This window comes from Zootermopsis nevadensis, unplaced genomic scaffold (genome assembly GCF_977971745.1).
Source record: "Zootermopsis nevadensis isolate Lab colony 2312 unplaced genomic scaffold, Znev_1.0 Znev_ptg000004l, whole genome shotgun sequence".
NCBI classification, from domain to species: Eukaryota; Metazoa; Arthropoda; class Insecta; order Blattodea; family Termopsidae; genus Zootermopsis; species Zootermopsis nevadensis.
Window position 1 is genome coordinate 696390 of NW_028259136.1, and position 13645 is coordinate 710034.

The following is a 13645-nucleotide window of genomic DNA, read 5'->3' on the forward strand; positions in this document are numbered from 1 at the left end:
TTCCATATGGGAGGCTATTTCATCTGTTTAAGACCTTTGTTGGGATTTCTTGGACGAGTGGTCAGCCCGTCGCAAGATATGAAGTGAGCTTTTGAGCAAATTTGCGTGCATTATTAAAATAACGGAAGGCATAATTTTGGCCCCTTTACAGTGCAATATATGTAATATTTATTAGCTTTAACAAGAGGACCATTTACAGATCTGTCCAGTGTAGCATGCACACTCTATATTAACGCTGGTTATGTGTGCAGTAACTTATCAAAGTCAACGAGGGATGCTTACGCTTAATCTCATGAAGCACAGTCCTTCAGAATCTAATTCTCGCTCAGTGGTCAAGGGACTTCCCGTCTTTCACGGAACAACCCGAAGGTTCATGAATTTGTTCATAATAGCTCGAGCTCCGTATATTGTGATAAATTAGCCGTAATCTGATCCTTACCCTCACACCACTTAGTCTTCACTTTGACTGCAGAGAGCAACACTGTTGTTGGCGAGATTTTAGGTTCTCAAGGAGGCGAGTATGAAGATAATTGTCTTCTGGGATGTTGCATCGTGTACTCTGGTAGAAGTTTACCAATGTTTCAGAGGTGATTACTGCGTCTGTCATCAGGAAGATGAGTAAATCACGCGCGGTCGTGTTGAATTTTATTGGTCGTTGCCTTCAAATTCAGGGTAGACAAATTATATGGCAGTGTCGATAAAACATCTAGAGTCAGATTTTTCACACTGCACGTTTTGTTTCATTGGACGTGTAATGAATAGATCAGTTAGCGCTTTGGCAAGCAGTGACACTGACAGTGTTGAACTTGGAACAGTTCCCACTACGGAGACAGAGCTAGTCATGATGTGGTTCTTAAAATATCGTCGTGTGTGGGATCTCGCTTCCCCAGTTGATGCTGTACACAGGCACACAATAGACCGACTTCTATATCAAGTGTAAGGGCGATGCTAATGTAAAACCCCATGTGTCACCAGGAGAATCAGACATTCCGAGAGCCCTTCCAAACCACCTGCAGGCTGCGAAATGAAGACTGTGACAAACAGCACTCTCTGCCACCGGTAGGTACCAAAGAAGACAGTTTCTCTCCCATTGAAACTGTTAGAAAGTCAGAAAAAATTAGAGATTGCTGTCTTCTGGGTTGTAGTGCCGTGTAGTCCGGAAGAAGTTTAGCACGTTCCAGAGGTCGGTAAACTTCTACCAGAGTACACGGCGCAACAATCCAGAAGACAGCCATCATCTGCAACTGTTATTTGTAATTTTTTGCGACATCGTAAACGTTTAACAGAATATAATGGAAATTATTTGTCGTTATATGCATAATATATAGGCTTTCAACAGTGCTGGTCACTGTTAATTCCCGAATTTACTTCGATTACTAATTTCGTTTGAACTCTTTTGCGTTTTTAAGTACATTGGCAATTCAGTTGATTTCCTTTACAACAACATTGGCAAAGAAAGAGTTGCCTGTTGGTTAGGTAAATCTATTTGTGTCGCAAATAATTCATTTTCGGAAGCAATAAATGAATTTAAAGACTAATGATGTGTGCGAAATTGGAATAAAATACGATTGTGGCGTGATTAGGTTTGTAACAACAGATCGCATTGTCGAAATGTGAATCGAATTCAGTCATTAATTTCGCCTCCCCTCCCCCTTGGGTTTGAAGTACATTATTTGCATTCTAATTCGGAAATATAGATTTTTGTCTGCAATAAATATACATCAAGACCATTCGCGTGCACAGAATAGCAAATGACACTTTGTGAAGTACATTCACTCAATTTGGAGTATTTCATTCACTGGAATACAACTATTAAATCATAGTTTTGTAGTAGAATGTGTGAATAAAATATGTTTACGGCAGAACGTCTGAGATTATTCTGATGGATTAGACAGCTCTTTCTTACAACGTAGGCTATATGGATTGTCCCGTAAGCCTGGAGTCATAGGCTAACTTGGTTATGTGACAAAATACTGATAAATGTAAAGTCGATTTTTTTGCAAATAATGTGTTTTTAGTTTTTACGGCGCTGAACCCCTTATATTATCAGCGCTAAGAATTACGGCCATGCTGTCGTGTTTACATCACAGAGAAAACGAGATGTTTCCAGAGTTTTTTGAGTGCTAGTGACTCCATTATCGCTTGAACGTCCCTGGAAATTTTCCCGCTGAAATACATTTAATCTGGACTCGCTGTATATAACGGTTATTTAACTCGTAGAATATATAAATCTGCGTATTGTTAAACACAGTATTGAGAAGTTGATATAATTGCGTCATATTGTGAATTAAAATTTAATTATTCGTGTTTTTTCCGTCTAATCACAATTGTATATAATTACAATTATACATAAGATATTAAAATATCATTTACATATTTGGTACAACTTTTTACTTTTTTTTACATGTTTCGGTTACATTGAACCATCTTCAGGTGTAAAGTTAAAAGTTAAAAATTATAGTCTTATAAACTAAAACTTAATTACTGTTGTTGTGTAACTTCTGATGATGTTTACTTCCAAATTCATTGGAGTGAGGGTATATTTTGAAGTGATAGTGGTTTAACATTGGCCTGTAACGTAAATAATTTAAAATATTTTTAATTATTACTGAACTTGAAAGGACGAGTATAGAAGACAAAATGTAATAAGGTAAAAATATAAATAAAAATAAAAATGGAAGGTAAAATGTAAAAATGAACATACCGAGGAAGAGCGTAGATATGTCTTGAAGGTATTCAGAAGTACTAACGTATCCGAGGAGAACTGGATCAATACTGATCACTTATAGAGAGAGTAGGTGAAAGGTGGTTGTTGAGATTGGGGTCGAGTGTCTGAAGGACATTGAAGATGGGGTTATTAAGGTATATGTTATTATCGTTTAGGCAAAGGTTTTGTTTAAATGTTTGTTGTATATAATATTTTTCTATTGTATCTCTATGTCCTTTATTTTGTACTATTTTTAAAATATCCATTGTTCCTGTTATTGTGTTGTATGCGTGTCCGGTATTCAGAATATGTTTGGCGTATGCAGAATTGTCTTTGTTGTGTTTTATAGCTGCTATATGTTCTTTATATCTGTGGGTGAATGTGCGAATGTAAAAAGTTGTACCAAATATGTAAATGATATTTTAATATCTTATGTATAATTTTAATTATATACAATTGTGATTAGACGGAAAAAACACGAATAATTACAGTATTGAGATTTAAGTTTATATTTATAGTAGTAAATAAAGGCTTCCGAGAGGTTGTTTAGCTTCGAGTGAAAGGGTAAATATGAATGATGAACTGGAGTATTTCAAAGCAACAAAACATTGTTTGAGATAAATGTTTTACATTTTCTGAAATAGATGGTTATAACTGCTACGCTAGCTTTAGTAACGGTTCTCTGTGTACAAAGCCTAATTATAGTTTGAAGAATGGAATAAAATTGCTATTTTATCTGGTTAACCGTAAACACGATTATGGATCCTGCAGAGCAGACATACGCATGCGTGTAAAAAAGAAGAATGCCGTGTAGAAGTGCGGATTAGAAGTTTATGAAAGTTTGTATAAAATAATCATAAATGAAGACGTCGCGTTTTAACGACGATTCTACGATAATACTTAACGGAACACAATTTTTAATATTGAAACGTTATTTGAATGCTGATTTAGTGTGGCAATTTTCTTGCTGTTTAACTTTTTTGACAGCTTTTAAACTGTGAAATAATGTTGTGAGGCTTTCGTAATGCTGGGGGCGGATGATAGATGAATGCAGAAGTCGGGCTTTGGATGTGGTCTGAGAAAAACGCAGCTAAGGCGCAAGTAGCCATTGCCTCTTGGAACACTCTCAAAGGAAGACAGAAGATTTGGGAGATCAGACTGACGTCCGGTCTTGTAGACACTTGACAGGCAAGAGAGAGCAAACTGAGAAGGGGAAACAGATGACTCTATCGCCCTCATAGGACCACAGCTCTCTGCTTTTACAATACTTAAAGCGACGAAAGCATCCCATGGTTCTGACAGGGAATGAATCACACAGTGACACGTTTAACTACGTCTCTGTCTCCAAGCATGGTGGTCTGATAATTAGCGCATTAATATCATACGCGGTCAGATAGGTGGTTTAAATACAGACCTTCCCACCAGTTGGACTTCGGTCAAAACTTGGCGATGGATCTGTAGGTGTAGACTACATGTTGGGCGAGAAATGGGTGCCCGTTTTAAAAGTTGCGGTAAACTGTATATGTAAGATTTGAGGTTTTCACAGCGGTGAGTATGAAGATTTCTGTCTTCTGTGTTCTTGCGCCGTGTAGTATGGTAGATGTTTACCAACGTTTCAGAGGTCATACTACCTCCGTCATCAGGGCAGTCTTAAATATTCCGAGGTAATAACAATAAAACAGTAATCCGTAAACCAGGCCAATCAGATGCAAAAACAGATGGGTTCAGTTGAATTTGTGAATCATTATGACTGATTAGTACAAACACTTTAAAAATTTTAGCTGCTCACCGATTTAATTGATATCAGTAGCTGGAGACTGCGTGATCTGGGTGGTCCATCCACGTAGCTGTGTAGCGGCAGGAGAGTTCATCAACAACTTTTCAGGGCGCGTGAGTTAGAAGCGACTATCTTCGTGATCATGGGTGGTCCACCCTGAAAGCGCGAAGACCAGAGAAAGATGCTCTTGAGAAGAAGGTGACGAGGGCCTGTGCCTACAGCTTGACTAACTTGAGATCAGTATCACCAAAGCAAAGAGAACTCCAGCGGTTAGTAGCCAAAAGTGACTCGCGCGAGATGGAAGTTTCCGGTTACAGATACCGTTGATGCAAAGAGGAATTATGGCTTCTCACATCGAGGTGTGAGACGCACACAAACCATACTTAGGCCTCCACAAGTGAATTACTAACCGAACAACTAACGAACCAACTCCACTGAGCACAGTTCCCTTAAAAAGATTGCCGCTCAGCTGGACAAAAAATTTTCCATTCTTTATGGATCCAGAAGATAAATTACCATGTTCACAAGAGCACGCCACTTGACATTGTCTGCAAACTCTTGAATCTACTTCACACTTTTACGCCATGTTTTTAAACTACTTTCATTTCTTAACGAAAGAAGCCAGGTCTGTGTTTGTGTGTCCCTTTGCTACTTTTTACGTAACCTGGTATGAACACTGTGTTCTTGGAGGCCACAACGACCTCGTTAATTTAATTTCTTATAATCGGTAATAACAACATGGCGAACGAGCGAACTGTAGAGGTTTGAGTGGCAATAGCTCCACTTAATATAGGTTCATGCCATTTTGTATGGTAATAGCTCGTTCAAAAATATTCAACGTTTTTTAACTGAACATTTTAGTATAACGTAATATATGGCGGACGTGAAAATTTCTTAAGCTTTCATTTTGACAGATTTAACAAAAGAATCGTTATATCCAGTGTGTGTTTCTCTCTCCTTGAAGGTTCTAGTGCTGACCACTCTACCGGGTTTAAAAGTTTGGAGGAAGTTTTCAGTAGGTAAACAAGTAACAGAAAAGTTTTATTACGGAAACCTTTAACCGAAAGTAGCTAATTAGCGTTGAAATTAAAGAATAGTATCGGGTTAAAATCTGAAATAGGTTTTTAGCACTGGAAACTTCTGGTGATAATGTGACCATTAATACAGCTTAGTAAATTGTTAGCAAGAATATCACAATGACACCCAAAGAGGGTCTAGGCTCTTAGGAACAAGGCAGTGTGACAGTGGTGTGGCGAAATGCGATGAATATTTGTATATCGAAGAGGAAGACCATGTTGTGATGGTTACAGAAACTGAGTAAAATCAAAATCTGGTTAACGAAAGATGTGAAATTATTAAAACTTTAAAGAACTGAAGAAAGTAATACAGTACTGATACCTGGAAGACAGAGTTAATGAGCTTGAGCGACACGATAAGAACAAAAGTAATTAATTCTATAGGGACAGAAATTAGTGAAAAAGGGCAACAAGCCTACACAAAGCACGAAAAAATATAAATTGTATTCTATGTTAAAATTGTTATAATATTTTGAATAGGTACAAAATTAATTCAGACATATTAAATATAGATTGTATGAATTATGATAGACGTCTGAGCCAGTGCTATGTGAGCCTAGTTTTGTTGAAGTTAAAATTACTGTAAAAACGAATGTGTTCCATCGCTAGTTATTGACCAATTTCAATCAGAACTGATCCAAACAGAAGGTAAAATATTACTTTCCGAAAATGACTGACTTGTTTTTTTTTTGTTGCAGCATTTGCTTCAGAGAATTGCCACAGCAGTGAGAGGACTCTTGTGTTATCACATTTATTAGCCGTTCGTCGAAAATTCTCGGAACCTTAAAATAGACCACACCCTCTTCCCAAAACACGACTCCTAAGTTTTTATTTGTTTATTCGACCACGTCTGAAATATCACCAGATAATCCCATAAAAGGTGCCACGGTGGTCTAGCGGTTAGAACGCTGGCCTTGTAATCCTGGGGTCTCGGGTTCGATTCCCGGCGGTGCCCGAATTTATAACTTGTGTTGGGCAAGGCCGTGGTCTAGGCAACATGGAGTTTTCCTCCGGGGGCTTCCCCGGTTTCTCCGTGGCATCCCAACAATTACTCCACTCACACACAGAAGAAGGCAATGGCAAACCACTTCTGGATCATCTGCCAAGAACGTATATGAACAGGTCCCAGTCCGAGAAAAGGATGGAAGGATCCTGTTCATATGGACCTGTCCTCAGACAGAACACTAAAAATAAAAATCCCATAAATCGGTTCATTGTCTTAAAGTAAGGGAGTAACCATTGGATTAACTTGAGACCAAGTTAGTCACACCTCGCTTTGGACGCAGTTGAAGCTTTGTTAACGTTTATAAAATGTGGATGTAGAAAAGATGGGGAGGGGGTAAAAGTATAAAAAATATTGAAGTTTGCTGTAGGAATACGTGCAGCCCTCGCCCTGTAGATAACATCTGTGTGAAACAAATTTCCTTCAGGAAGCGTAACACGGCGTGAATGCCTGTGGAGCGAAATTTCAATCTCAGGCGACGTTTAATGTGGCGCACGTGCAGTGAACCAGTCACAAGGAACCACTTTTAAACGACCGTGTGCATATTTTTTCTCCTAACGTTGCCCATTCTATAAAAAAAAGACTGAAAGGGGAGTCGATTTTAATCGATATTTCAGCTGGTAAATGTGTTGCAATGTGTGCGAACGCGGCAGTTCGTTTCCCATTCTGCACACACCATTTCCGACCTGAAAAGTGGTGTATTTATCCATGGTTCAGAAAGAGCGAAATTGAATGTCTAATACAGCCCGTAGCAAAATTAATTTTTTTTATTATTATTATTATTTATTTGACTGCAAATGGGTTTTTACCCGGTGGCAGTGGTCCTACAATAAGACACAACAAAACATAAGACAACAAAAACAATAAGAAACAACAGAACAATGAGACAGAACAAAACAATAAGACACAAAAAAACATAAGACAACAAAAATAATAACAACAGAACAATGAAACAGAACAAAACAATAACACAAAAAACATAAGACAACACAAACAATAACAATAAGAAACAACCGAACAATGAGACACAACAAAACAGTAAGACAAAAAGACATAAGACACAACAAAAACAATAAGACAACAAAACAATGAGACACAAACAACATAAGGCACAACAAGAACAATAAGACACAACAAAGCAATGAGACACAACAATACAGTAAGACAAAAAGACATGACACAACAAAAACAATGAGACACAAAAAACATAAGGCACAACAAGAACAATAAGACACAACAAAACAACACACCACACTCAAAATAAAACAACTCATAATATTACAAAACCGTATAACCTAAAGTACATAACTTAAAAATTAATACCAACTAGACATAAGTCAGTAACAGTAATGAATCACACGTTTCATCAGGACCTTCTCTTCACTTCACTACACTTATGAAGCCTTCCCATCCTCACCCCAATTTACCCCCCTTCACTGCACCCACCCATCTATTCCCTTTACTTCACCTCATTTATCACTTTCCTAACCTTCTTCCTAAACGTACTTGGTTTACAGGAGAGAGTCCCTAAAACCTCAGCAGGTAGCTGGTTCCAGAGTTGGATGGTCCTATTTACAAAGAAATATTTTCCGATATCTGTTCTTTGTTTTCTGCTCCTAACTTTCCGAATATGATCGACTCTGCTCAGGTAGTATGGCCTTTGCAATCTGTCACCTATAGCTTTCCATGCCCGATCTCCCGTGTACGCCTTGAAGAGAGCACATATTCGTGCTATCTTTCTACGCTGTGCCAGGGTTTCCCAGTTCGAATCGCTCCTGTGATATGCAAATTTACATGCTTTCCTTTGCACCCGTTCTAACGCATTTATCTGCCCCTCCCTGTAAGGATCCCAGCACGCCGCCCCATATTCCAGAATCGGACGTACTAGTGATGTGTAGGCTAGACTTTTAGTGTTACTATTCCCCTTTTTGAGAACACGCATTGTAAAATGAAGTGCCTTCCAGGCTTTTTTCACCGTATAATTTACTTGATCAGCCCAGCTTAAATCGCTGCTTAAGATAATTCCCAAGTATTTACAGCTGCTCACTTCCGGAATTATTTGGTCCCGTAACGAATAGTTTAGTGGTTCCTTCACCCGACTTCTCGTGAAACTAACTGCCTTACTTTTACTTGGGTTAATTTTCATATCATTTTCAACCGCCCACTCCCCCAGACTGTTTAGATCCATCTGCATCTTTTCTATATCTTTACTATTTATAATTTTCCTATATATTATACAGTCATCTGTAAAAAGTCTAATAGTCGATTCAATGTTCCTCCAAATATCATTTACGTACGCGAGGAATAGAAGTGGACCCAATACACTCCCTTGCGGTACTCCTGATGTTACTCTGACTTCCTCTGATAATTGCCCTCCTACTCTAACTCTCTGCGTTCGGCCTAAAAGGAATTCCCTTACCCATGCGACTACCCTCGAGTCCACTCCCGATGCCGCGATTTTCGTAAGCAGCCGATCGTGAGGAACTAAATCGAAGGCCTTCGAAAAATCGATTATAATCGCGTCTAACCTTCCTCCGTTATCCAGTTAAATGAGGACTTAGGTTGTACAGATCTCCCGAATCTGTATGAAGAACATTATTATTTGTCTTTTGTATTAAAAGCTCGTCTGTGAGCTAAGTAAGAAGGCATTTGTTTCACAAACTCAGAATTTGCAAAAAGAATAATTTTGTAATAAGATTTCTAAAAAAACTAACCACATTAACATTCACACATTTTGTCACACCGCTTCATAGAACTGACATTAGCAGATAGAAATTGCTGTACGTACTCTTTGTTGTATTTATTAAATCACATGTTGTATTTGTTGAAGGACTCGATCTGAGAATTGATTGCCATATTTTAAATAGTTTAGAAGAGACATTGGAAGCACTGACTCCAGAAACGGAGGCAGTAAAGTAAGGAAAAGGCCAATCTAATGTAATTGCCTCCATTATTTATCCAGTAATAAAATATTTCCTTCATGTATTCTTACACATTTAACTACTATAGCAACTACAACTCTTTTTTTCCACAAGATAATTAAATTTTTAAATATGAAAATGGACTCATTTCTGTCTTGGGCTTAACAATGAATTTGCCTCGTGTGTATTTAAAACGTGTTATGTGCGTTACTTAGGGGGATTTACTGGCAGTCCGTACTTATCTTTAAAGGCGTGGCTTGAAACTTAATTAGTATACTTTCGGAGTACGAGAACGATTTACGCAGATTAAAATTATTCGCTGTCTGATATACAAAACGTTGGATGAGGCTGTATCCTTCCACACCATCTGTATGAATTTAGTTTCAGGTTTACCTGAAACCGTTCTCTTGCTAAATATTGAGTGTAGTGAGAAATTAATGCATATTGCAACTGTATATGTAATGTTTAATCAGATTCCTATTTGAAGAGTAATTTCTCGTGGGCAGTAGTTACTTGCATTACAATTTATTTAAGAACTTTTTTTTAGCTGGCTGCTAGCTACTCACCCCGGAGGCCGTATTATACAAGAACTCGCCGTATGGTAGACGTCGTAGGCCAGTTGGCGTCGGGTTAGGGGTTTTGCGAAAAAGCCTATTTCGAAAATGACTTGATTTTCTCAGTTCCTGCAGGCAAATGGTGGGATTGTAGTCCCTACATTAGGATAGGCCACGACCTTTGCTTCTACATACTTCTTAAGTTCTTATGGTTTAGCCGTCCTATCATTAGATGCTGTGTAGTCTGAGATACCGACAGCGTGGTTAAATAAACAACAAATAAGTAGTTCTCACTCCAGTTCTTGGTCAAGGGGTTAGAAGATGTTTACTTTCTGAATTCTTTCCGTGCTTCTTTCTCTCCATTGGCAAGAAACTGCTCTAAGGAGTATTAATATAAATTACATTTATCTGTAACTAGTAAGTTAACAATTAGAATTACGAAACTTCGGGGAAAAGGCGCATTTCTGTTCTTTCTAACCTAGAGCTTCTTACATATTTATGAATATTTTTGTTAATTATCATTTCCTTTGTTTATAATTAGTATGGCTGCATGTGGTTTAGGCAAATGACTAAAGCCGACGTAAGTGTTCAACACATCCCATTGTATTAAATTTGAAGTTTAAACGCAAAAGGCCACAATGAGAGTTTTAATTTGGGTTTTAAAATAAAACAAAGGCTTTGTATGAATATCAGTATTTGTCGGAGAACAGCGCATATAGTAACTGCTTTATGATTGTAATAATAAATGTAAAATACGCGGAAGAGTTAAACAATTTATTCATGCTCGAAGCGTACGCGTATAAGCGAGTGAAACTCTGGACAGAAAGGTATGAAAAAGTAATTGTAAAATTTGAAGACAAAAAAATGTTTCAAATTTCTTGGGGATAGTATATTGTGTCTCTTCAGTAAGAAGCAAAATAGCGAACCATTGCACTCCGCATTAGTTCCGTCACTAATAAAAATATCATAAGTAGCTCTTGCTTTGTGTTACTTTTACAGCTTGTTCTATAAATGAACTTGTACATGACACGCAGTTTCACTAACACCTTTTGAATGGTGTGTAGGCCTACTGCATTCGCAACCTTCCAATTTACAAACTTTAGTTAGTTCCACTTCTGAATACTGGAATTACAGCAGAGAATAAAGGCTGCATTTGTGCCTTCTGTATTCCAGAATGTTTGTTTCTTTTCTTCTCTGTAGCGTCCTTCTTCAAAGCATTTATAGCAGACTTTAAAGTGAATACGACACTCATTTCATTTCAGACACACAAATGTTCAAGGTAAGCTCCTTACAACGTCTTTGCCCATGTAAAAATTAAGACAAGAAAGGCCGTTGAATATATAAAAACGTCTGTTTCTGCGCTATGTTTTGATTGTAAACACAGGGAAGCTTTGTGCATTGCTGTATCATATATGTTGTTCTGAAAAAAAAATACTGTTTCACTGCATTATCTAAATTTCAGTATTGAAAGTAATTAAGTTCTGTTATTGCGGACAATGTCATAACCATGTTCAAGGATATTATGCAAAAACCTTCGTAGTCTGCAGACAGGAGATATACCCACGTGTAATGTAATTATTGGACCCCTGTCTCTCTGTGCGCTGTTAATTTCGTTTTGTAGCATTTAGCATTTTAATTTTATTAGTAACGATCAGTGCTCATGTGCTCTGAAACGGTGAACATGTGATGCATTTCTCGGAAAGCGGTTTCGAATCCCTCTTTGCCCTGCTCCTAGCAAAAATCCCACACAGCGACAGTCTCAACAAAATCCATACCTCGACTTATCAGCCTAGAGCACACGCCAACTGTCTGCACAAAATCCAGCTCCCAACTGAAAAGAAAACGCAAACGCGTTTATTTCACCGTCCGTGTGCACAGGCAACATGAATACGCGGTTGCGGTAGTTTTACCGCAGCGGCAGAAAAATCGCTCGTGCGCGCTAGTCCTAATAGTAAATTCGAAGATGTAAAACTCTTTATTTTTGTAATTGGGGGGAGGCTTTTAGCAGTTAGTGAGTATAATTTAGTGGGGCTTCCAGTACAGGCTCCTTTATTGTATTATTTAATTTTAATTTAGAGATGTTTTGTCGCCTTTAGGGAGTTTTCACATGACAATGGAGCACATCAACTCATACGGAAACATGAACAGAAAGTCGAAATGTCAAAAGGTTTTAAATTAAAATGAAACAAGGAAACTTCATGACGTAACATTTACCGGAAGCTATAACAAACTATGTGCTTTTAATTAAATTGGAGGCACAAGTTCGTTTACGTTTGTGTTGTATTGAAGGAGCAGAAGGCAAACTTGGGTTTGTAAGCGGAATTGAAGTATTTTTGAAGGAGCATCTCATCTTTGGTCAGAAGTTACGGCGAAGGAGCTAAGCCAAGTCGACGTTATGGGCATCAGTTTATTTGTGGTACGAAGTGAAAGTTATTGAAAGTGAAAGTAGTAACGTCACTTGAAACGTGTGCTTCTGTATTTGTGAAATATGGTAATCGAAGTTAATTGTTCGAAGTTTTGCAGATACTCTGGCATGTACATATAACCTGCAGTGAACGCTGGTGTCTTTGCGGTGGAGAACTTTCAGCACACGTGAACCATGTTCCTGAACATATAACTGCGTACAAAGCACGGAGAGAAATCCCCCTTTCAGAAAGCTTTACAAACGATTTTCTGTACATACACACACATTTTCTCTCCCTTTCCATCGAGATTCCGGGTTTCTTCCTCTCTGTCTTCAGAAACCTCTTCTGCTCTCCTTTAGGCTTTAGTTAATTAAAGTTACACGAGAGGGGGGCACAGTGCGTTTGCCTTGTTACCCCGCGGTGTGGCAAAACCCCTCTCATTCTCCTCCTCAGCGCAGTGGTGTCCAGGCTACGACCCATGTCGCATGTGGCTGCGTAAGTAGATTAATGAGCAGGTCTGAGCCGTTATTAGTGTAATGCCAATTTAATATTGTAAAAGAAAATAATTTGTTAAATTTGTGACATTTGCGGTTGTAATATTTCAGAATTTACAGGATACATACTTAATTTTAAATGAAGACAAGCAACGACTAACTAACTCCATGGAGGATAATCCATCTTAGGAATTTATAGTACGCTCAGCTAGGGAAGAAATTCTCTGCCTTATTATGAAATCCGAAGGTTATCAACTTATTTACAGCAGCTAGCCACTGGAATCCAGCTCACAGACGCAAACTCTGTTTCCCTAAGATAAATTTTAACATTGTGCATGCATCTACATCCAGGTCTTGCGAGTGGTCTTTTCATTTCAGGCTTTTCGACCAAAATTTTGTACTCATTTCTTGTTACAATAATTATCTTTAAATTTTTCTATATGTAAAATGAGGGCTAGAAAGAAACATAAATACCTATGCAATTTGGTGATACCTTTATATCCAAAAACCGCCTCTAATTCTGATTGTGGTTACGTTAAATTTGACGAAAATATATTTAAATTTTCGTATCGTTGCTGTTTCTGCATGAATATGTCGTATTTAAGTTAAGGGAATATTTATCATCTATCTTCACACGCATCTTCCATTAATTCATACTGAAAATTAAGTATCGATTTCACGTGGGAGCCATGTTATTTTATATTATAT

At 37.9% G+C, this 13645-nt stretch overlaps 1 protein-coding gene and 1 long non-coding RNA gene across 4 annotated transcripts in view; both read left to right on the top strand.

Moving 5' to 3' along the window:
* tei (irregular chiasm C-roughest protein teiresias) overlaps positions 1–13645 on the top strand; it is a 289615-nt gene that overhangs the window by 73571 nt on the left and 202399 nt on the right. Inside the window, exon 1 of one of the 3 annotated variants that reach the window (XM_022079785.1) lies at positions 12899–12938. The exons of the other annotated variants lie outside the window; for them this stretch is intronic. Coding sequence (XP_021935477.1) covers positions 12929–12938 — 10 coding nt within the window. The 5' untranslated portion in view covers positions 12899–12928. Of the gene's footprint in view, positions 1–12898; positions 12939–13645 lie in introns of those variants that run through there. 3 annotated transcript variants of the gene reach the window in all.
* On the top strand, positions 876–9395 carry LOC147874809 (uncharacterized). The gene is made up of 2 exons (XR_015533634.1): positions 876–1059; positions 6259–9395. It is a non-coding gene; the product is annotated as an uncharacterized LOC147874809 (long non-coding RNA).